The 25,479-nt window shown below is 36.7% G+C and overlaps 1 protein-coding gene across 1 annotated transcript in view; it reads left to right on the forward strand.

The window, feature by feature from the left end:
• The window catches only part of CSMD1 (CUB and Sushi multiple domains 1), a 963,767-nt gene that overhangs the window by 767,605 nt on the left and 170,683 nt on the right, over nucleotides 1–25,479 (forward strand). The window contains exons 22-25 of the mRNA XM_054179968.1: nucleotides 4,127–4,296; nucleotides 8,283–8,439; nucleotides 19,720–19,911; nucleotides 23,654–23,780. Coding sequence (XP_054035943.1) covers nucleotides 4,127–4,296; nucleotides 8,283–8,439; nucleotides 19,720–19,911; nucleotides 23,654–23,780 — 646 coding nt within the window. The remainder of the gene's footprint in view (nucleotides 1–4,126; nucleotides 4,297–8,282; nucleotides 8,440–19,719; nucleotides 19,912–23,653; nucleotides 23,781–25,479) is intronic.

The raw sequence follows: 25,479 nt of genomic DNA on the forward strand, positions 1-25,479 counted from the left end.
GTTCTATTTCAGCATGAAGTTACAGCATATAATGCCACCAGACTTGAAGTGATATGATTTTAGTGTAGTTACAGGCTAAAAGCTACAAGATAAATTGTAAGAAGTGTGGTAAGAACAGAATGATTTAAAAATTGATAGCAGATATTTTTTAGGAGAAACCCAGCCTGACAGTGTTTCTGAATTTAGCAATGCCAGGTGAGAACAAGAGGAATTGTAGTACCAGAGTCAAGGCAGTGACACAGAAGCCTGGCAGAATGTCGGTGAAAAGTTACAGGCTCACAAGTGAAGAGCTGGCCACAGAATTACAAAGCTAGCATTACAAACATCAAGGCACTGTGCAGTAGAGGTGTTGTGGAAACTCCATGTACACCTTGACTTGATGCAACAGAAAGTTTCATCTCCTTCATTTGAGTTTGCACGTGAAGCTGTGCTTGAGCCCAGTCAGGTATTGTCTGTCCTGCAGAAGTCACACACTCAGTTTTAGAGACCCTGTAATCAATTACTATGGAGAAACCCAAAGTTTTTGCTATTATGTGAAGACAGATTATATGCTGTCTGTTTCAGCTTTATTCATGATCCCCTTTGCTCTTGATTTAATGTTGTGTGCCTGTCCTACTAGGTAACGATACTGTTTAATAGAAACAGAAAGAACTGTCACCTTCTCATATCTTATGAACTGCTGCATAGTTTTTAAAATAAAGCAAAGGTATTCTGCACTCAGCAGGGTACTTTGTGTCAAAGAAGTCTTTAAAACTGATGATATACTACTTGTATTTGATCTCTGCTTTGGAGATCTGCTTAAAACACTGTCAAACCTTTTAACAAGATGTATAGGGGGAAAAGCGCAAAATTTTGCATTAAACAAAGTTATCATAACATTTTTACATGAACTGTATTTCAAAGTATTTCAAGAATCCCTGGCTTTTGTTTATTTTATACAGTTTGTATTCATATGCAGGAAGTTTTTGATGATCTTCAAAAGATATGCCCTCTGCACTTTTCTTTTATCCAATTTCAAGTGAGACAATGAAAGAATGATGAAAAAAGCTACTTATGTAAATACAATTTAAGTGATTTTATTAAGCAAAAGAACAAAGAATGGGGTCAAGTATCTGTTTCAGACAGATTGCTCTCACTAAAAGGGAATAAAGGAATAGTTTGATAAGGCAGCATTTTCTAGTCTGAGGCAGTCCTCAGCAAGGTTATAAAAGACAGCTCAAACTAGTGAAAGTAAAGCATCTAATTTCTCTTCTAAGTGGTAGACATAAGTGGTAAACATTTCAGTAGAGCAAGTGTTTTGAGTTTCATGGTGCATGCTTTTAATCTTATAACACATAAATAAACTATTGTCACTTTAAAGGCGCACAAGATTCAAAAGTTGTAGTAGAAAATTATATTAATCTACTTTTATCTACTCTCCACCTTTGGAAAAGTAGCAGCAGTCCCATATAGATTTTTTTTTTTTCTTTTGAAAGAAGATGAAATTAAGGGACCATGGGTTTTGAATGGAGACATAGTTACATGTGAACACATACATTTATATATATGAATATATGACGATGTGTAATATGTATATGTAATATGTATCACATATTTGACAGTCTAATTTATTCATCAGTCTGCTACAGTACTTTGAAACATTTAGACAAAGTAAAGTATCTTTAAGCATGTTAGAAATACCTGATACATCCCACACAACTGAACAAATGAAGAGTTCTGCTGTTTGTTGGTGGATGGGGTTCTTATGCCCCAGCACTCTTCTGACTATTAAATATAATGCAGCTGGAAGCCCAAATAAACTAAGGAAGGGGAGAACGTAAAGCTTAAGATGAACTCTAACTAATGTGCTAAATCAAAGATCCTGAGGCAGCTTATTGGAGATGTCCTTCTTTAGTTTGCCTAAGGAGATCCTAAATGTAGAGTAGAAATAAGACTCCAAATAAAGACAGTGACTGTCTCATTTTTCCCTTTCTTCTCCCCTTTCATCTTTCCTTCCCCTATTCCCTCCACCAGTTCCTGTCTCCTTCTCTGTCTTTATCACTTTTTTCCCTTAAGTTTAATTGAAGTGAGGAAATATAAACCAGAAAATTCCACTATTTTTAGGCTTTTAAAGAGCAGTAAGCACTTATATTGATGAGGTCTATCAGGGCCCTAGAAATGTAAATGTAAAATCTTTTAGATTGTTTATTTGTAAATATGAAACATACATCTCTCCATTAATATGTTTAAATTAATTATTTTCTGGTCTATTGTGCTGGTTGAGGCCAGGCAGATCCTCTCTTGCCCCTGAAAGGGGCAAAAGAATGGCATTCACACAAATGGATTGCAGAAGTGATGGAAAATTTAAATGGAAAAGCAATTAGTGTTTTTACAGAAACTATAAGCATAGTGACAAGAGTCCCCAAAGCCTCCCAACACTTCCCTTCTCCCTACCTGAGGGTATACCCCAACCCCCCAGGGCTCTTTCTTCCCATCCCCCCCACACCCCCCCACCCCGGCTAGGCTAATCTCAGGCTGTCCAGGTCTGAGACTGCCTCTCCCCACCTTCTCCTTCTGGCATTAGACCTAGCCAGGCTTATGAGTCCTTGAGATACTGCTCCACCATTACCCAATAGGGGGCATCTCCCAGGGGAGCAGAGAGGGAAGAAACAGGAAGAGAAGGACTTTGCAGGTGGATTTATAGGATGCAGGATATTATGGGCATGAAATATGCTATTTCCTGTGTCCATCTGCTGGGCTGGACCCTCGGGACACAGGAGGTGTAGCTTGTGTGGCAGGAACAGGAGGCACCCAGCCTAAACTGCCACATCTCTCTTTACACTATATTTTCAAAATTATTCTTTATACTTGTTGAACTATAGTGAGTTTTACCTAAAACCACAAATCCTACACACTTCCAGAAATGAGTATTTTGAAGGCTTATGAACTTTAGAAGTCTGTTCAACACTTTTAGGGGAAAAAAAAAAAGTTTCTCTTTTATTTTTTTTAAACCCATCACATCTTTGATAAAATATGTCAGTTGATTTACATCAATTTATTACTATTTTAATTATTAGAACAGGTTTTTACTTAACTCTTAATGAGTTCTGAATGATGTTTAGGTTGAAATTTCTACTTAACATAGTATGTCTTTAGACTGAAGATACAAATAATCTCACCCATCTGAAAAAAAACAAACACATAAATTAATATTAGTATGTTATTGTTACTGCAGGGTGTTGTAAGGAGGTTTTTAGGTTATTTGAAAGCATTTTGAATATTTATTTGAAAAGTACATGCAAATGTTTTCTGTCTCTTTGGATGTTTTCATTATGTACTGAAATTTATATTGCACATTTGGAATAATTTTATTAGTCTTTATGGAGAATTCAAACTGAGCCCATGGGCTGGAACATACCACTCTTCCTACATTTCATTATCTTCTTTACTTGGGAATAATGACAAAAATGTCTACCCCTGAAAGCTTCAGTAAGTTCTTACTAAAGATGACTGCAGAAAAGATTTAGCTACTCTTTACCTGGAAAAGAAGGGAGCTGTGTACTTGACCCTGATTGATGGCAGCAAATACTGGTTTTTGTTTTAGATTTTTCAAGTTTTATTTCTGAGAGCAAAAAGAAATGAATTGAATGCTCTTGATTTACAGACAGATTCTTTTATCTCAATTTGTTGTCTGCTTTTTCTAACAATCATTTGTAAAACTGAACAAGAAACGAAGTGAAACTCATGTTAGGTTTATTTGAAATATTACCACAAAAAGAAAATATTTTCCAAAATTATTTGTTTATGTAATTTAGATCACCTGCATTGTAGGATAGTCTGATGGGAGGACCAGGTGGGAAATTGGAGGGAATTATGTAGAAGCACCTAAGTGCACATTATTAACATACCCAGTGAAATGCAAGAGATGGCAGCTTTGGTAGGGTTTCTAGGAATTGTTCTTAGAGATGAAATATGGCAAACACACTTTTCCTAGATAGCATGTTAGAGTTTTTGTAGAGACTAAATGTTAGTGCAAATAACCCATATTTTCTTGAAATGGATAATTCACTTTCCTTCTTTTTCTCTCTTTTTTTTTTTCCCCCCTTCCCCTCTTTTTTTTTTTTTTCCATCTATCTGTTTTCTTTAGCTGAATGTGGAGCAACTGTCTCTGGAAATGAAGGAACATTGCTGTCTCCAAATTTTCCATCTAATTATGACAACAACCATGAATGTATCTACAAAATTGAAACAGAGGCTGGGAAAGGGATCCATCTTAGAGCTAGGAGCTTTCAGCTGCGTGAGGGAGATATTGTTAAGGTAAAAAGAAAAAAACAAAACCAACAAAAACCAAACAAACAAATGGAAACTTGCTACAGTGCTCAATATTCACATTGCATGAATGATTCTTTACACTAATTATTTTGATTTTCATTTCACTTTTTCACACAGAGTGAATAAATTGTAAGTTAATAGCATCACTTTCTTCGTATAAACTGTGTATACTAGAATCAAAGATTAATTATAGGTGTCATTAAGAGTTCAATTATGTTTATAGAATTATTGCACTATTTACAGTGGGCTAAAATCTAAAAAGAAAATCTAAAAGGTGAATTTGGATTTTTGAATACCAAAGTGTCTGTATTATTTTCTGTTCATAGTAATGTTTATGAGTGTAGCATGGTGATTATTCGACAAAGGATACTTTGTTAGATACTTCTGTCATGGATTTGTTAGCACAGTTCTCCTGAGCATTCAGAGGAAGCAGAGGCAAAATTGTGGTGATGTCTATACTTCAAGGCTTGTTCTTTGGTTCTGAGGCAACTGGCTTAGCACAATTTCCATTTATGCAGTTAAACTCTCTTTCCCTATAGTTACTTCATATAATTAATTTGTAAAAATAAAGCCTATTTCCTCTCCACTCCCAAGCCAGGATGTCCTTGTTCATATTCCCATTGGAATCATCCCTTCATCTAGTCCCTAAATTTACCTAGACATGGTCTGGAAGACTGGCAGAAAGAGGAGGCCAAAACCTTGTCTGAAACTATACTGGAAGTTGAAAAGAGTGTGCAACTGACAATGTTTGTGGTTGTGTTGTTTGTGGTTGTGTCCTGGCTTTGTTTATATTAGTGGATAAAGTATCCCTAGGATTCAGGCTTTACGAACTTGTCCATGCAGCTTCTGTTTTCCTTAGTTGATCTATAGGATAATCTTCTAGACTGAAAGAAATCTCCCAGTCTTTCCACTAATATTGGCTGCCTGAATAGCAGTAAAAAGGCACTTGGATTTAAAATCTGCTAGATGAAAGCATAGAACATTCCAGCAGTCTAGCATAGAAAGCCAGTATGAGGAGTTTTTGTTTTCTAAAATTGTTGTTACCTTAGAAATATGAGTTACCTTGCTGAATTGTACCAATTGGTCCATCTAGCTCAGTATGTTTTCTCTGATAATAGTTACAGGTGCCTTGTTAATGTAAAATATGCAAAGTTGCCCGTTCTCTGTGTTCCACTGCCCTTACAAGCCCCCAGTATCCACAGCTGTTGGGTTAAATTCAGCCATGCTTGGCTATCTCTTCCCTCTCCTACAAAACTCTTGTCTTTAAATTAGTTAATACTGCTAAATGGCTCTTCTGTGGCAGCAAATCCTGGAAGTTCACTATGTACTGTGAGGAAAAATAAAATAAATTAAAAAGTTGTTTGTTTAATTTCTTTGAAATCAGCCTTGTTAGCTGATTAATAAAACATCAAGCTTCATTAAATACTTTAGAGGATTTAATGAATAGTCTTGCATTCATATTCTCAAATGTCTTCATGATTTGGCAATATTTGGGACATAATTCTAGGCATATGCACCACAGGATCCTAAATATGAGCAAAATATGTTAGAAACACTAGAGTTCTTGTATCTTGTGTAGCCTGGAGAAGAGGAGACTCAGGGGTGACCTTATTACTCTCTACAACTACCTGAAGGGAGGTTGTAGACAGACGGATGTTGGTCTCTTCTCCCAGGCGGCCAGTACCAGAACAAGAGGACACAGTCACAGGCTGTGCCAGGGGAGGTTCAGGCTGGATGTTAGGAAAAAGTTCTATACAGAAAGAGTGATTGCCCATTGGAATGGGCTGCCTGGGGAGGTGGTGGAGTCGCCATCATTGGAGGTTTTCAGGAGAAGACTTGATGGGGTGCTTGGTGCCGTGGGTTAGTTGCTTGGGTGGTGTTGGATTGGTTGATGGGTTGGATGCGATGATCTTGAAGGTCTCTTCCAACTTGGTTTATTCTATGTATTCTATGTATTCTACACAGAAGAAACCCCCAAGACTACCTCGCAGGCAGCTTGCAATTAATGGACTGAGGCACAGGAATATTTATAAACCTTGAGCTGAAATATAGGAAAATTTTCCACCTGAACAACTTTGGTTTTAAAGAAAATATATGCTTATGTGATGTTGCATTGGGTGCAAGTGCTCAGGTTTTGTTAGTTGGGGGCTGCAGGGACTGTCTCTCGTGAGGAAAGGCTGGAGCTGTCCCATGCTGGACACAGCTGTCTCTAGCCAACCCACCACAGGGCACAGCTGAGGCCCAGAGCCAAGGTGGTGGTGCCTCTGGGGAAACATTTAGAAAGGGCAAACAATGCTGCACAGTAATGTGTGTGAAAACAGAGTGATGGAAAAAAAGCGAGAAACAATCCCAGTAATGCCAAATTGAACACTCCACAAATGTCTTATGAGCTATATAGTACCACTGTTGGAGGCAAGTGTTCCATAAGGGTTTAATTAATAGATTTGGGAGTATATATAGGAGGATGTGTATCAATGTCACGAAGCTATACAGGAATTATTTCAAATCATCAAAGCAATGTTTTAAAAGCATTTTTTCCCTGGGATGATTTTATGTCATAAAGATCTCTGCGATTAAGAGAAATTGCAGCATTTATTTTAAAGTAGTTTATTTTTGCTGCCAGAATGAGTAACTGGAGATTAAGAAAATCTACCCAACATTTCCTTTTCCTTCCAGTGAGTGTCCATTTGTACATTCCCATGGCAGAAGCAGGTACATTAGCACCATTACTAGAGCATTTCACCTCATGTATAGTTGTACATTGTCCTCTGCCTGCATATTTTAATCCCAGCATTGGAGCAAACACTTCCCTTTGAGTTCCTCACAAATGTTTAATTTGAAATACATAGAATACATAGAATACATAGAATAAAGCAGGTTGGAAGAGACCTTCAAGATCATCGCGTCCAACCCATCAACCAATCCAACACCGCCCAAACAACTAACCCACGGCAGTCCTGAATGTATTCCAGTGCTCCAAACAATGCAGTTATTTAACTCTGTCCCTGATGATAGCTTCTGCAGGTTGACTACACCAGTAATGGTAAACTCTCTAATCATACAAAACTGTCTCTCAGAAACAGTCCCTGGCCTATGCAACTCCTGGACTAATGGCTTCTCAGGAAAGATTTGTAGGGGTGTTAGTAGATGTACATTAAATATGCACCAGGAACGCACTGGCAATAAATGCCCTGTAAACAATATTGTTGTAATAACTGGACTCCTGCTCAGGCACTGTTTGCTTGCTTTGAAAATATAAGCCACTTTCAGCTATTTATATTCATCTAGAATTACTGTTGGACTGTTGGCAAAAGTGGGAATATTGAGTCTCTATATTGAAGCTGTGGGGCATAAGGCATTACAAATAATTTGCAAGGGTATTTCTGACATCAGTAATACCACTTGCATGAAGAAGAGTCAAAACTAATGCTTTCAAGGAGAATATAATTTTTAAGATTATCTTCCTTTGTTAAAACCTATAGTAAAATAAAAAATGCTGCAGGTTCAGAGTTTGAAGTAGAAGATGATGACTGACTTTAACACCTCAGTCCTATTATTGATATCTCCAAACAGAACAGTACAGAATGTGGTGTATCTGTTATGGCCTTATTTCAATGGTGATTTCAGAAATTATACTTCTGATAGCCTTCATGAATAATCATTACAAATAATCTCAGTTTATGAAACGTCAGAATATAGAGTCATACATAAACAATAATGTAATTCAGGATAAGTGCACAAAACTGAAACAGCAAAAAAGACAACAAAACACCTTAGTGGTGACAGTATATTTTAAATTTCAATATACTGCATAACCAAGAGTTTGTACCTCAGAAAATGGAGGAAATTACAACTTTTTTGTAGAAGCTATTGACAATATATAGCTAACTTTGGTATTATTGTGTAAACCAATGTTTTTCAAATATTTAGATTTGATGTCCACTTTCATAGTATTATTTTGTTTCTACAAGGTGTATGATGGAAAAGACAGTTCTTCACGTTCTCTGGGATCCTTCACCAAAAATGACATGATGGGAGTTATCCTTAATAGCACCTCTAACCATTTGTGGATAGAGTTTAATACCAATGGATCTGATACTGACCAAGGATTTCAGCTCACTTACACGAGTAAGTAACTCACAAATATGGTCTGATTTTGTGACAAAATGTGTATTTCTCAGCTGCATTGATTTCTTATGGAATGGTGAAGATAATTTTCTAGAATGTATTGTGGCTAGAAGACTGAATTTTAATTGCCTGCATGGCTGGATAGGGGTTAATAATTCAAGAATGTGACTAGAAGCGAAATTGTAACCCACTAAATATAGAAAGCTTTACTATTTTGAAGATGTAACAGCTGGGCTTCAAAAAGAGTGAATTGTGATATGTGTGGATTGAATATATTGTTGCCATAGTGTAGTACAACACTTATGCAATGCTAGATTCTTAAAGTGCAATATTTAATCCCTGCAGGTTGGGTTTTTTGGGGTTTTGTTTTGTTTTCTTTTAAGAATACAGGTAAGAATAAAAAAGAGTACAGTGTGCCCACACTTAATGCACACTGGCAGTTTATCAGAATCAGGGGGTACACTAGAATAAAATCTGAATGAACAGGTTCTGATGAAGAGTGCACTTGTCCCAGATCTTGCATGTAATTAATTACAGTAAATTGGTTGGCAAAACAGTGCATCGTCTGAGGGCACTGTGTCGCCATCACTGGAGGTCTTTAAGAAAAGATTGGATGTGGCACTTGGTAGCATGGTTTGCCTATGTCATGGTGTTAGGTCATAGGCTGGACTTGATGATCTCAGAGTTCTTTTCCAGCCTCAATAATTCTGTGATTCTGTTTATGGATAACCAGTTTGTTTCCAGTGCACATAAACAGATATTTTGTCTAAGTTTCAAGGAATCTCCAAGTACCCTTTGCCTTCAATGTACTGCTTCTATGAGCTCTTCTTGGCTCCTGCAGAGCATTACATCATACTGTGACACAGAAGTGGAATCATAGCTCTTTCTAGTACATCTGCTGCTTTCCCTTTATACTGGAGCCAGCTGTGGAATAAGCAGAAATTATTTGCTGTGCCTGGTAAATCTAAAATCTGATCATCTGATCACTTTTTTTTTTCCCCCTAGAGAACCATAAAGGAAAGGGAAGTTTCTCTGCATAGGTTAAATCTATCAAAGTCACTTTTTGTTTTGTTTTGTTTGTTTTGTTTTGTTTTTTAATCAAGATAGTATATATTCTTTTCTTTTGTGTTTCAGAATGCAGAAAGAACCACTAGGCAATCTACATTGATTTGCCTATAGACACTGTAATTGTTTTTTCCTTTGGAAAAGGAAGCATGACATTTGTGTCAAAAATAATCTGATTTTAGTGCTCCTGATTTCAAGGGATTTGAATTAGTTCCTTTCAAACCCTGCTGCAGTGATCAGTTCAACCTACTATTTAGAAATATTTTATTTGAAGATGGAATTTTGCTTGATTTCTGCATCCAGTAGCTTGATTTTGTTACAGTTCAGTTCACAATTCTGATAAGATTTGCTCTCCCATACCAGATTTTTCTATGTAAATTAACATATGATGATCTGTGTCTTTAAGAATTTTTTTCTGGATGTTTGATTAGTTTTGAATGTCTATGTTTTCTATTATTCCAAGTATTTTCACATTTTCTGAAGTATACAAACGGAATGTGACACAATCTTCTAACAGTAATCTTGACAATTCTGTGTACATAGGCAGAAGTCACTCTCTTATGTCTTTTTATCATTTCTCTTCTTTTTGGTCCCAAATATTTAGTATATCATATGTGACCAGTTGGCAGCAGTTGAAAAGCTTATCTGCAATGACTTCTCCTGCCTGTTGTTACAAGACAATCCCCATTCTTAAATACAGTCTAATTCCTTACTTTTCAATATGCTTTTGTTTTGGTTTTTTTTTTAAATGGTGATCATCTATCCAGGTGATTTCCATCAACTGTAACAAGAAAAGTTACTCTATGTTTTTTTCAAACATTTCAGTGTGGGACTTTTCATGATGTATAAGCTGATACAAGCAGAAGATGCATTCTTTTGGAATGCTTTGAAAATTGCCTGCAGTGCTGATTCCCATTCTTTTGCTGAAAGAGTCCAATCCCAACAATATTTTAAAGATCAGACATACCAGAAATGTATACTCATTATTTGATAGCACTGGTCTTTGTGGTGCAATTCCAATGCTGTTACTAAACAAAATTTTCATTTGGCAAGTACATCAAGCACAAAATTATAGTTATCTGTTTGGATTAATCAGGCTGCAGTTTACAGCTGGAATTAACTTCCGTGAAAGATTACTCTGCAGTTTACACATTCACTGTTCTAACTGACTATAATGCCAGATACTTTGAAATTACTGAAACAAGAAAAAATTTAAAAGTCTGTTTAAATGGGGCCTCAGTGAATGAAGTAGTCACTGAATGAAAATATGTTGGGGTGAATGAAATTGAATAATAAATATTGTGAAATGGTTAGAAACAGCTAGGAGAACTGATGGTGTAATAACTCTAGTGGTAAGTCAGTTATGCCTATTCCATAGCTGGTTACTGAGTTCTTGCTGCTTACAAGGGATATACTAACTGCCCTTAATTGCTGGTCTTTGTAGTACTTTTCTTCCCTTTAATGATTTTGAAATTAAGATTAGTGTGACTTTGAAACTTGAATTTTAAAATTATTGCAATGTGTTATTAAAAAGACTAACTTAAAGGTGACTATTTCGGTTCTGTACAACTACCTTTCCATCTCTTTTAGCATTGTGAATTTTGTGGGTGATGCTGCATTTCCAAATGCAAGAGAAGAAAATGTTAATGATCCATGAGAACAGAAATGTGGATATTTGCATTGTCAGAATCTCATTACTGACATAATAAAGCAGATTTCTATGATCTCAGAATCTGAGTAGCTTGTATAAATTTTAGAAATCAAGAAATAAGCAGATTACCATATCACCACCCTTGGTTCCCAAGAGGTCTCATAGACATAGTCCAGGTTCTTGCTGGTGGGTGAATGTTCCAGTGTCTTCTGTGACAGATGTAACATGTGGACCTTAGAAGTTGCAGTCTTTTTATACCCTTTTTGGCAGTGTGGCAGGGGAGGTTGGGCTCTCCAAATCACAGAGAGGAGTGCATGAATGAGGTGTGAACTCCAGTGCGATGTCTGCAGTTTGCCTTTCCATGAAATTGTTGGTATGGTTTCAAAGAGAGAATTCCAGAAGGAATTCTCTGTTTTCATTGTTAAGCCAGCAGCTACCAAGGAACAGGGGTCCTCCAGAGCTGTTAAAGCCATCACCCTGTCTATTCAAGACCAGGTATGTCACACCTTGTTTGAGACTCATTAAGAGCGATCAGTCCTGCTCTGCTACACATATTGTTTTGAGACAATAGACAACTATCACAGACTGTTACTTTCTTCTTTTTTTTTTTTTTTTAATTGAGAAAATGTCAGTTCTTTTTTCATACTTTCTGTGTTGTGTTTTTTCTGTCCAATTAGAATTTTTCTTCCTGAGACACCTCTATTTTTTGTGGAGGTGAGAAGATGTAGCCATAGGCATTCTCAGAGTTAGACCTACCTTTCCTATTCACCGCTCTGATATGAAGACGCTAGTGCTTTGTGCTGTCATGTCATGCTAAACTGGCATTCAAATTAAAATGAAATCCTATTGATGCCACACAGTGACAGGCAGTAAAAGCAAAACAGAGCTGTCTGGTAAAATGAGAGATTGCAACTTTAAATAAGGAGCAATTCAGTACAGCCTCTGAATAGCAACTAGACAGTCTCCCGGCAGCATCTAACATCTCTTCTATCACAGTCCTGATGCAAGAGGAATTTGAAACGTGGCTTTTCTCAGTCATGTGGAGAGGTGAACTTACTCTTATCCGTGTCACAAGTGCTTGTAAAAACACTTAAGCCAATATTCACATCTTTTTAAAAGGCTTCAACAAATAAGGCAGCATCTGTTTCCTGCTCAAATACTAAGAGAAGACTCTTTTTCATTCACAGTACTGACTAGAACTCCCAAAACTAATTTCTTTTAATGATACCTGAAGACAGGTGTCTGTATCCGTGATACCATCACCCATCTCCATCTACTCAGAAAGTTTCCTGAGGTTGTCATGTGTAATGAACTTCTACTGCTGTGTAGGACTGCTTTTTGGACTCCAACCTGAGAGCTTTTTTGAAGTTCCTTTCTCTGGCAGTTGCCTGTCTGATACAGCTGAAGTTGCTCACTTTCCTTTATCCAGATAACTGCTTTTTTAAGAGCAGCTTATCTAGCTCTTTATAGCAATTTCATGGTTTGTCAGCCTTGTGCAGAATAGAATAGAAGAAAGCTTCACTTATCTGCCTCTGCCTTGGAATCCATTGTAATGGGTGTGTGGAAGAGTCCACCTCCTCAGTACTGAAAGGTATTGTCTGTGGGAAGCTGCCGGGATGCAACACAACACTCAGCAGTATGTTTCTTGTGTACTTTAAAAACATGCAGAGTTAGTTACAGAATTTATGAAGTCTGAAAACCATTCAGAGATTTGTGGTATAATCTATAACTAGATTTTAACTTTTGAAGGCCTTTTATGTACCCGTTCCTGATTCACTGCAATAGGTTAAAAATGCCATTGCATGTTAATTCTTTTATTTGTATCCTCCATCTCCCTACGATACTGAATTAGATATTTTCTTTCATTTACATGCTTACATGGCAATGAAGGCTGGAAGAATTCTCACTAAGGATTTGTCTTTTTGACTTGACACACATCTTAATGTTAACTTTGTATTTTGAATCCATGACCATTTCTTTCACTAAAAACATAATTCAGCATACCTGTTTCTGCCAGTGGAGTGTACACGATTCAGGAAGCCCATATAACTTTCATGAAATTCTATCTAGTGTTGCTAAAGGAAAACAGATGTAGGGTTGCACATTAATAGATTTTAATTTTTTTTTTCTCTAATCTTTATATTCTTATTTGCATTTATCATCTTCTATTTAGTATACAGATATAGCAGTTTTACAATAGTCTTTCCATTAGTTTCAGGATATACTATTCAGTTTAAGAAATTTTTGAATTTCTTAATCATGTCTGTTCTCAGAAATGATATGCTGGTTTGGCCTTCATATTTTTCTCTAACTGCCAAAGACTTTCTTCTAATTTTCAGTTTAAGTTCTATGTTATAAACTTCCTCTACCTCTACATCTTTCAAGGGATAGTGAGAGTTAATGCATGGAAGATGTGTGAATTAGAATAATCTAAATTTGTACAAATGGCTTGAACCTGGACACTAACAAGAGAATTCTGAACTGATATTTAACTTAGTTCATTTCCTATTCTGTAGTAACTGAAAATGTTACAAGAATGTCAGTGAAAACAATGTTCTGAAACTGCAGACTCAGTCAATTATCCTAGCACATAAACAGTCTCAAATCCAGTGCCTTTGCCTCTGGCTGTATAGTGTTAGTTAAGCAGAACAATCCAGTAATGAAAAGGAGCTCTGGCAGTTTCCTGTCAGTAACTAATTGGTGTATGAGATCTCTTACAGAGTGTGGTGGTTTGTCCCTGGCTGGGGGCCAAATGCCCACCAAAACCACTCTATCAGTCCCCTTCTCAGATGGACAGGGGAGGGGGGAAAATATAACAAAAGCCAGCAATAATATAGGAGCAATTTAATAATAACAATGATAATAAGCACAAGCAAAAGCCGCACACAGAAAGCAAAAGCGAAGAGAGATGCTAATCTCTGCTTCCCATCATCAGATGGTGGTTGGTCTCGGAAAGCAGGGCTCGATGCGTAATGGTTACTTTGGAGGACAGACACCATGGACACGAATATCCCCACTCTTCCTTTTTCCACTTCATTCTTATATTTGAGCTGATGTCATATGGCATGGAATACCCCTTTGGCCAGTTTGGGTCAGCTGGCTTGACTGTATCCCTTCACAAGATCTTAGCATACTCTTGGGGCAGGGAAAAGTTGAAATAGCACAGCCTGGGTGCTTGTTCAGGAGTAGCCAAAATACTGCTGTGTTACTGGCTACAGTACTGCAAAACACAGCTCTAGAAGAATTGACTCCAGATCAGCCAAATCCAACACAGAGAGAAATCTTCATACAGTGCAATAATAATAATTTCACGACAGAAAGGACTCTCATTTTGGATTGCCAGGAAGTCTCATTTTGAATTATATTAGTTTAATAAATAGATTGTTTTGGATGTTTAAGATGTTTCAACTGCAGAATGAGTACTTGTTGACATTTACATGTCCATTATAGAATCTGAACATTCATAGCTTTAAGTATTTTGGCACTTCAAAAATTATTCTGCTCGATTATGTTGTCCTAGAATATTCACCTGGATTATGTTTAACGATCTTAAATTACTTGAAATTTCTATAAGATTAAAAAAGTTCTTGATGTTTTCACATTAGCTTACTATTTAAATATTAAAATGTCTGTTAATATTTCAATATATATACTGAAATAGGATTTATAGATGAGTTTGTTCTTCTTTCTTTTTTTTTGAGTAATCCCAAAATATTTTACCACATTACTTTCAGAAGCTGAAGATAAATTACACATAATTTTTGAGCTCTTTACTTGTCTTCCATGACAAGTAAAAGTGAAAAGACATTGTTGCCTTTTCACTGAGTAGATCCCACCCAGTCTTATGGTATAGTAAGGAATATAATTATTAGAGAATATTAAACATTATTTGAAGTACTGAGGGATGTGCTTTTAATCCTTTAGTTCTTAATGAGCTGCAAAAAGGTTTATATATTCAGTATAATTAATCCCTCATGGCTTGTCTTGTGAAGTTTTTATGTAGATTAGCACTATTACTATTTTAATAGTATTTCCCCATCTGTAACAAACAGCAACATTAATAAGAAGTTTTATAAGTTTACTCATTGATGATGCTGAGATCATTGAGAGGGTTGACCTGCAGCTCTGTGTTGTACTATTACGTTTTCAGAGCCTGTTCTTCTTTAGATTAGACATCTAAAGTTTTGCAAATGCCCAGCTGATTTTCTTTTAATGATAATTTTACAGTTTTCTCTAGTAGGCTTTCTGTTTAGAGTTTATACTACAGTCTTTACCAAGGAGAAATCATGCTTGACTAATTTGATAGCATTCTATGATGCTGTAACTGAATGGGTAGATGCAAGGAGACCTTTGACACTGTCTCTCATAACATCCTTGTGAGCAAGCGTGGGAAGTGTGGGATAGAAGGACAGTGAGATGGTTATACAATAGAGTGCAAAGAGTGGTGGTCAATGATGCCAAGTCCAGCTGAAGAGCTGTAACTAGTGGAGTCCTCCAGGGATCAGTGCTGGGTCTGACATCATCATCAATGCCATTGATGAGGGGACAGAGTGTCTGCTCAGCAAGTTTGCTGATGATACCAAACTGGGAAGCTTGGCTGATACACCTGAAGGCTGTGTGGTCATTCAGTGAGACTTGAACAAACTGGAGAGCTGGGCAAAGAGTAACCTAATGAGGTTCAACCAGGATAAGTACAGAGTCCTGCATCTGGGAAGGAATAATAAACCTCACCAGTTCAGGCTGGGAGGTGATCTGCTGGAGAGCAGCCCTATGGGGAAGGACCTAGGAGTCCTGGTGGACAAGAAGTTATCCATGGGACAGCAATGTGGCCTTGGGGCCATGAAAACCAATAGTATCCTGGAGTGCATTAAGAAGAGTGTGTCCAGCAGATCAAAGGAGGGTCTACTCTGCCCTAGTGAGACCTCACCTGTTTTGGGCATCCAGTTTTGGGCTACACAGTTCAGGAGGGACAGGGATCTACTCAAGAGAGTCCAATGGAGGGCTATGAGGATGATTAAGGGTCTGAAACTTGTGCCCTATGAGGAGAGGCTGAGAGACCTGGGGCTTTTTAGTCTGGAGAAGAGAAGACTGAGAGGGGATTTAATAAATGTTTATAAATATCTGATCTGATCTGAATCTATCAGGAACACCTGATTGAATTGCTGTAGAATTAGCTGAAGCATACAGAAGGAAGTTCATGAATATTTTGTGCCTTTATGCTGGTTTTATATATAGTCATAAATGTCAATATGGCACTGAAATGCCACAATATGCCATAAAGTAAAAATGGTGCTGAAAATAATTAATTCAACACAAAGTAAATAAAGTTAACTGGACAAAAAATGTTGAACAAATTTGCACATGGGACCACAGTATTAATGGGCTGTGCTGTTACATTTATTTTACTGTCAGTTCAATTGTTTCCTCTGATTTACAAATGTTCTCTTCTACTTGCATGGGTAAAATTTTAATTGCCGTAATACACTTGGTGCCAGAGCATGAACAGGTTTTACTAACATACTAATTATAAAAATGAAGAAATAAAGTCCTGCAGCCTAATTTCTTGAGTGCTCATAAGGAAACTATATTCTTATCCTAATAACAGTGTGCTTATGTGTTCTGTTAGGACAGACATAATGTAACATGTTTTATCATTCCTGTGAGCAGGAAGCAATATTCACATGAGTACCACAGCTCACAATTCACAGTATATTTCTTGCTTTTATCCCCTTTCTATAGCAGGAAGTCATAATTTCTTTTCTCTCATAGTCTCCATAAAAGTCTTTGTGTGGAACTCAAGGTTAGAGCTTCCAAATATAGATTGGTAATGCACACCTTTTATGGGCTTACTTGCTTACTTTTTTGGTATATCTGGCTTTAGGAGAATGATTATTTCAAAATAATTTAGGACTTCCATAAATAGGAGTAGCAAATTACTTGGTTTAGATTACGTATTTTTCATATATCTACTTTAGGTTTATGTGCAGTGTAAATACATATGTGTGTGTATATATATATATATATATATATATATATATATATATGTAAATGTTAGGTAATCTATTTTTTCATTTCAAAGTACATGCAGAAAATATTTACAGGTACCTCAGAACTTCATCAACGTCTCCTAAAAGTACAGTGTTGCTACATGTAATCCCTGAGAATTTAATTTGGACGCACATAAGAAATACTTGCTTGGTTCTACCTTCATAATGAAGACAGGTTTTAGATGGTAAAAACTTGAAGCTGTGCAGATTTACTTCTACCATACAGCAATACCCATCATAATTAAACTGAGTTGAAAGAAGTTGTAATTAATAGTCTACATACATTACAGACTTGTCAATAATTTTTACCCTGACAGCTGCTGTTTTTGACATCCCTGGTTACTTATATCAAATATGGCAGAACAAATCATGTTAGATAAATAGTGTCAGGAGGTGGCAACCAATCATCAAAATGTATTCTGACTGGTTTTGTTTTAATTTACTGGACTTTTATCCATTCATTGTTCTGAAAATAATATAACGAAACTCAAGAATAAGATAATTGGCAGCACTTTGCCAATACAACAGTCTTTCTCAGCAGTAAGAATATTGGCAGATTTTCTCTGTCTGCTGGCTCAATTCAGCATCAAGTATACCCAAACACTGACTGTAAGGAACTTATGGCAATATTTCCCCACTGTGAAAGGTCACAGCATCTACTAGCACTGAAGCTCTGCTGCAACATTTCAACAAAGGGATTTCACAACAGTATGATCCTTTACGGCAAATTACACCAGATGTACAAGAGCATCAGGGGAAAAGGGAATGGAAAGTTCTACTTTTTCTATATGAAGGAATGGGGAAGAAATTGAATAAGAAGAGCTGGAAAGGTAGCTTGCCTGCAAACAGTCCGGGCAAGATCCTGCTATATTTGTGTATCATTAGCAGCATGTGTTTTCTAACAGGCCTACTGACATACGCTTGCTGGTGGAAGAGTGTAGTAAATATGTCACCAGAAATTATATACTGTCATTCTTACATGTTTTCTAGATTATTCAAAGTGACATTTTAAAAAATTGTCATAAACCCCAGCTATTAATTTGCTGGATAGCCTTGCAAGGAATATTCTTTTTCAGATACAGAAAACAGTAATACACTTTATTTTGTCATACTGAGTGTTTGTGCCTAACATCTTTTATCTAGGCATAATATTGTAAAAACAACCCTAGAAATTGAGACTACTGCTGGACTTTTCCTGAATTAGCAAAAATTAGAAGAAATTAAAAAACAGAATTCATTTTCCAAGGTATCCTTTTGTTAGAAATAGCTGAATAAACTAATTAAACAGCAAATATCAAAGAATTTGGTGTTTCAAGGATATTGAAACATAGGTTTTATAGTTTTAACTTCCAGTTAGTTATTTTTGTTTACATGGTGTTTTTTTGGTCTTTTTTATATTGTGTGTGAAATGGGAAATTGAATTCTGATACGCAAGACAGTGAGTGGTTACATTCTCTGCAGTCAGTTTATCTAACACTTTACTCCCCAAAAATATTTGATTAGATTTGAGTTTAAAATAGACTCACAGAAAATCTTAACTCCACTGTTGACTTAAATACTTTTTTTGAAAGCAACATATTTCTGTAAGGTACATTTTATCTTCTGACACATGCATAGGCTGAGAAATTCCTGTATGCTTTATACTCAAACACAGTGTCTTTATCAAAGCTGTTTATTCCTACTTACAACTTACAGAGTTGTTTTATCATTTTCAGATACAGAAATACAGTTCAGAGAGTATCTGTAGAGTAAGAGGCCTTTGAAGAAGCAGGCAATTTCCCTTAGTATAATACTGATGACAGGTGAAAAATCTTTCCAGATTCAGAGAATGGTTTCTCAAGAAGAATTGCAAAACTATGCTAAAGTTAGAGAAATTTAATTGATTTTTATGCCATTTATGTCCAGAGTAAATGGACAAAATCATTACATTTCATTTGATTGATATAGACCAGTCTAAAGTGAAGGAGAGGAAGAGCTACTAAATAATTAACTATTTTAGTCTCCTGTTATTGCAATGTTAATTTAGTTTCATGTTATATAGAATCATAGAATGGCTTGGGTTGAAAGAGATCTTAAAGATTTCTTCGTTTCAGCAAAGAAGAAACTGAAGCCACACTATCTTGACCCTAGCATAAATGAAATAACCTTTGCATTTTTTTCCTGAGTTACCACTATGGTCTGCTGGCTTTGCTGTGGAGATTAGATGAGGGGCTGAAGCTTCCACTTAGTGCCAAAACTAGAGTAGATACTTTGATTCTGCTTTAAAAAAAGAGAAAAAGCTTTTAAGACAGTATTGATAATATTCTTTTTCAATAAACTAATGCCATAATAAATTATCAAATGGATAATTACTTCTTGGTGTATATAATTAGTCTATGATCACTATGATCACCTAATCTACTTGAATCAGGATAATATAATTTTCATCAAGATCAGTTTCATTGGCATCATATTTTATCTGATATTTTATATCTCTGTCTTATTTTTCTTCATTTCTCTTCCCATTTCTTTTTGCAGGTTTTGACCTAGTGAAGTGTGAAGATCCTGGCATACCAAATTATGGTTACAAGATCAGAGATGAAGGACATTTTATAGACACTGTCATTTTATACAGCTGTAATCCTGGCTATACAATGCATGGTAGTAGTACTATGACTTGCTTAAGTGGAGATCGAAGAGTTTGGGACAAACCTTTGCCTACTTGCATAGGTAATATGGAGTGCAATACTGAAAGATTTCAGTCTGGTGTTTCAAGAAAAAAACACAATTACTCTGTTTTTCTAGTCTTTTTTATATGATGATGTGAACATTTTTTAAATTTCAAGTAAAGCTTATCCTGGTTTTATATGATCATACAACTGTAGCTTCTGCGAAAGAGATGACTGTCTACTAATGTCTAAACATCGCTGGGAAACACTTTCTCTATAGCACTAAACACTGCTGCTATAGTTCTGATGATATCCTGGGTCACTGATTCTGATATGGTGCCACAAGCAATGGAATTATCTAAATAATTTACAAACTAAGCAATCTCCATCATAAAGCAAATAAAGATTTTTTTTTTCCTTCCCCCCCCCCTTATCTGTTTTAAGCAGAAATTATTTCAATATCTCATTTATATGAAGCTAATTTCTACATTTCATCCATGTTGGTAGATTCATTTACCTGCATATTCTTGTGTCAGTGTTGCCATCTGAGGACACGGTGTCACAAGCAATGGAATTATCTAAATAATTTACAAACTAAGCAATCTCCATCATAAAACAAAGATTTTTTTCTGCTTTTTTCCCCTCTTATCTGTTTTAAGCAGAAATTATTTCAGTATCTCATTTATATGAAGCTAATTTCTAAATCTCATCCCTCGTTGGTAAATTCTTTTACCTGCATATTCTTGAGTTAGTGTTGCCATGTGAGGATACCCATCTCTCAGAGCCTTGAGGTAGACTTTAAATATCATGACTTTAAGTATCTAAAACTGTTTCATTACAACCAACATGAATGTTAAATAGAGAAATACTAGATGAGATCCATAAAATAAGTGAATACCAGTTGCCCATTGTGCATTTGTTAGGCATTTTGTCTCCTTCAGTTTTGCTTTCCAGTTCAGCAATCACCAGTGACTTCCTGAGATCGTTTCACATGGTCTTCCTATGAGTTCTGGGAAAAGCCTTTCTTTCTATGCTTCTTCTCGTGTTTGGGTTTTGCCTCTGGTGCCTGATGCCATTAGGCCTTCAACTCCTTTCAGCACTCACCTGACCTGCTTCATCCTTGCCTGTTGCCTCTCTCACGTATCAGGTGCTACATTCTCTATTCCAGGAGCTGCATCGTGCTGAACGCATTCATGGACCTGCAGTTTGCAAAGGAGCAAGCTCCCTTGCTTTCAAAATTTCAAAAGTGAATTTCAAGATTCAACAGCATTTCTGCTGTCTTAGTAGAGGAACCCCTTTATTTTAATGCATTAGTACCTACTAGCACTCCCTCAACACCACTGTCTCTACCTTAATTTCCAGTCTTCTTGATAACAGTACACTTTTATGCTTCTCTATTCCACTTACATTGCTATTCCATTTTTTTTCAATTATACATTGATTTTTTTAACCTTTCACTTCAAGATATGTTCTTTCTTTCTGTCTCTTCAACCACAAAACTATCTTTCTATGCACCTTTATCTTGTTAGAGATCTTTTTATTTACTGTCCTGGTTCCTATCTTTAAAATCAAATTTGGGATTACATCAGTTTGTACAAGACTCCCTCTTCCTGTTTCTCAATTTAAAACTAATATGAAACATTAATTAGCTCCCCTTAGAAATTGAATGCTCACCATTCTCAATGAAAATCTTCTAAAAGTGAAGATAACAGAAAGATTCATTAAAGTGTTGGTTTTGGTAGTGTTCAGTGTTAAGGAAAAGCAATCATGAAGATCCATGAAAACTCAGTTAAATATCTGCAGATCATTTCATCCTCTTTCCATTCCTCCTGTTCCATTCCCCCCCCTCCTTCAGTGTTACTTATATAATATTTTATTTCTTTACTTTTCTCTTGTGCTATCACAGTTTTCTCTCCCCCTAATCTGATTTCACTGGCTCTTTTTTTTTTTTTTTAAGTTATCATGAGCTTCAAAACATCACTTTATTTCTTGAACACATTTTCTTAGTATCAGCCTAGTTGTGTTTTTTTAGATCAGCATTTGATATTTGATATTCTCTGTAGTGACATTTACTTTCGTCATTGTCTTTACAAGCATTTAAATCTCATTCACAAACACTTTTGAGACCATATATAGATATATTCCATGTGTCCTAGTCATTTACAGCAATGATTTGCTACATTGGTCTTAACATTAATTTTCATTTGTCCTGTATTCTAAGCATTAATGAAGAAACCCAATCAATTTCTTGAATTCTTTCTCTAAAAGATTATCGAATAAGTTTTTTTTTTAAATTTATTTTATTATTTTATTTTGTATAGCATATTCTTTGAGGTGGTTTTACAGTGTGCTCATACCTGTGTATTGATGAGCAAACCTTTTGGATATTTTGCTATAATCACTTTTTAAAGTTTGCTTTTGATCTGCTCCTAAAATGGATATAAATCTTCAAAAGTATATGAACTATATAAGGCATCATCCTAAATTGTATCATATGTTCTGGTTCTAAATGAGTCTTCTCATAATTTTAAAGCATCTCTGTCAATTAATTTGAGTTCAAATAATTTTGGTTTCACTGTGTTACCTTGAGGTCTTTGGTAAGTACATTCCTGTATCAGCCATTTCTTTATCTGTAATTACCTATCACAGCAATTATTGCATTCTGAACTTTCTTGTATAATGAAAATTAGCTGAAAGCTTTGACAAAGGTTACATTTGAAGAAATTATGTACTGTAACATCTTTCTACTATGGTTCTATAAATACTGTGTAGTAATTTGAGTGATCAAAGCAGCAGAATAGGTAAGGAAATCAGTCACTGAGTTTCCTTTACATGTATTTTCCTTCCTGGTACCAATTTGTTTGTCAGCAGTGACTTTTTGGCACATATTTGTTGGGAGTGTTTCTGAGAGATTGTTTTGTCCCATTGGCATGTTTTTTTTTCATCATCTCTGTCTTATACCATGCTTGCTGTACAACTGTGCTTGAAGATTTCCAGTGGCAGTGGTTTTCAATACTGCTGCTTTTAAGTCAACACTGTAAATGAAGTAGGAATTTGGGCACATCACTTAACTGAAGAATTACAGATAATTTTTGGTCTAATAGTACCTGATGGTTACAAACTTGCAGTTTCATCAGAGTGCGTCTTTTTACTGGCCAGACAACATCATGATGCTCTAAACAAGCAAAATAAGAATAATTTGATTCTGGATACTTATCACTGCAGTGAGTCTCTCCACAATTAAGATGGCATTGATGAAAATGTTTTAAACTTTATTTTGGAATCATAGCTCTCTGATTTGCTCTCTCACTTTTGGGGCACGTTGCATTTACATTAAACCTGAGATTATATAGAAATACCTTCAAAGCATTAAAGGCAATTTGACTTTAGAACAACAGAGAAAATTATTTCCATTACAAAAGCCAACACTGTAAAATCTGAATTTGAGTGTACAGTGTCACTTAGAAAAACCAGACATATTAGATGGGATATTTTGGAAGCATTTTTGGTCCCTTGTGGATGTTAAATTGTGCATCTTTAGTCTCAGTTCATATTGAAGTACTCTTTTTGAAATAATGTGATCACAGAATTATGGTTCACTAATTTATAACAATGCAGGAATGAGATCATGCTATGACATTTTTAACTCATGTACATGTCCTGGTTTGTACGTATATATACTAATTTAGAGGTATTAGATCATTCTGTTGTCTTTTTTATGTGACAGAGAGGTGTGGAATGGTCAGAAAATGGAAGTGCAAAATATTATGGTCTTGTAAATGTAATCCTTACTTATTTTGTAGCTGAGTGTGGTGGTCGAATACATGCTGCTACATCTGGACGCATTTTGTCCCCTGGCTACCCAGCACCGTACGACAATAATCTTCATTGCACTTGGATTATTGAAGCAGATCCAGGAAAGACAATAAGGTACATTATTTCAATATTTAATTTCAATATTTGTTGAAATTAATTTCAGTGTTTATTATTAACTTCACTATTTTATAAGCAGTCGTCTATACGATACAGTCTCACATTCTTCTACACTTTTTTTTTCTTAACTTGTCCTTATATTAATAAAGTTGATGTTTGTTATGATGGAATTTGAGTGACATTCCTCCCCTATAGGGTACTTGGGTATCTAAATTGTGTATGGGACACCTCGGCACCTAATTCGGAACTATGAATTCTGTTAGATAATATAGCCTATACATCTTCAGTGTGGTAGCGTGGTGCACTGTAATGGTTTTATCTGGCTGTAAGCAAGCTGAAGTCCCAAGCTGTTGTGGTGAGCTGACCTTGGCTCACCAGGCTGCTTTATTTCTCCCCTTCTCATCAGGACAGGGAGGGGAGAAAAAAGATGGAATGAAACCCTTGTAGGCCAAGATAAAAGCAGTTTAATATCACAGTATCACAGTATCACAGTAACTAAGGTTGGAAGAGACCCCAAGGATCATCAAGTCCAACCTGTTCCAACAGACCTCACAACTAGATCATAGCACCAAGCGCCACGTCCAATCTCCCCTTGAACACCTCCAGGGACGGCGACTCCACCACCTCCCTGGGCAGCCCATTCCAATGACGAATGACTCGCTCAGTGAAGAACTTTTTCCTCACCTCGAGTCTAAACCTCCCCTGACACAACTTGAGACTGTGTCCCCTTGTTCTGGTGCTGGTTGCCTGGGAGAAGAGACCAACCCCCACCTGGCTACAACCACCCTTCAGGTAGTTGTAGAGGGCAATGAGGTCGCCTCTGATCCTTCTCTTCTCCAGGCTAAACAATCCCAGCTCCCTCAGCCTCTCCTCATAGGGCTTGTGCTCAAGGCCTCTCACCAGCCTTGTTGCCCTTCTCTGGACACGTTCAAGTGTCTCGATGTCCTTCCTAAACTGAGGGGCCCAGAACTGGACACAGTACTCAAGGTGTGGCCTAACCATTGCAGAGTACAGGGGCACAATGACCTCCCTGCTCCTGCTGGCCACACTATTCCTAATACAGGCCAGGATGCCATTGGCCTTCTTGGCCACCTGGGCACACTGCTGGCTCATGTTTAGGCGGGTGTCAATCAGCACCCCCAGGTCCCTCTCCGTTTGGCAGCTCTCCAGCCACTCTGACCCCAGCCTGTAGCTCTGCATGGGGTTGCCGTGGCCAAAGTGCAGCACCCGGCACTTAGACTTATTAAATGCCATCCCATTGGACTCTGCCCATCTGTCCAGTCGGTCAAGGTCCCTCTGCAGAGCCTTTCTACCCTCTAACTGACTAACATCTGTTCCCAACTTGGTGTCATCTGCAAACTTGCTGATGACTGACTCAACCCCCTCATCCAGATCATCAATGAAGATGTTAAAGAGGATGGGGCCCAGCACTGATCCCTGGGGGACGCCACACACAGAAGCAATGGGAGCAAAAGATTTATTCTCAGTATTAACTGATGTCCAGCCACTTCCTTAAAGTAGGGCTTCAATACATGGAGCATTTACTCTGGAAGGCAAGTGTCATAAATTATAACAAATGCCCTCCTCTCCTCCTTTCTCTTAGCTTTTACTGATGAGTAGGTGTCATATAGTATGGAATATCCCTTTAGTTGATTTGGGTCAGCTGTCCTGGCGATGTTCCCTTCCAAGATCTTGC

This window comes from Dryobates pubescens, chromosome 3 (genome assembly GCF_014839835.1).
Source record: "Dryobates pubescens isolate bDryPub1 chromosome 3, bDryPub1.pri, whole genome shotgun sequence".
NCBI lineage: Eukaryota > Metazoa > Chordata > Aves > Piciformes > Picidae > Dryobates > Dryobates pubescens.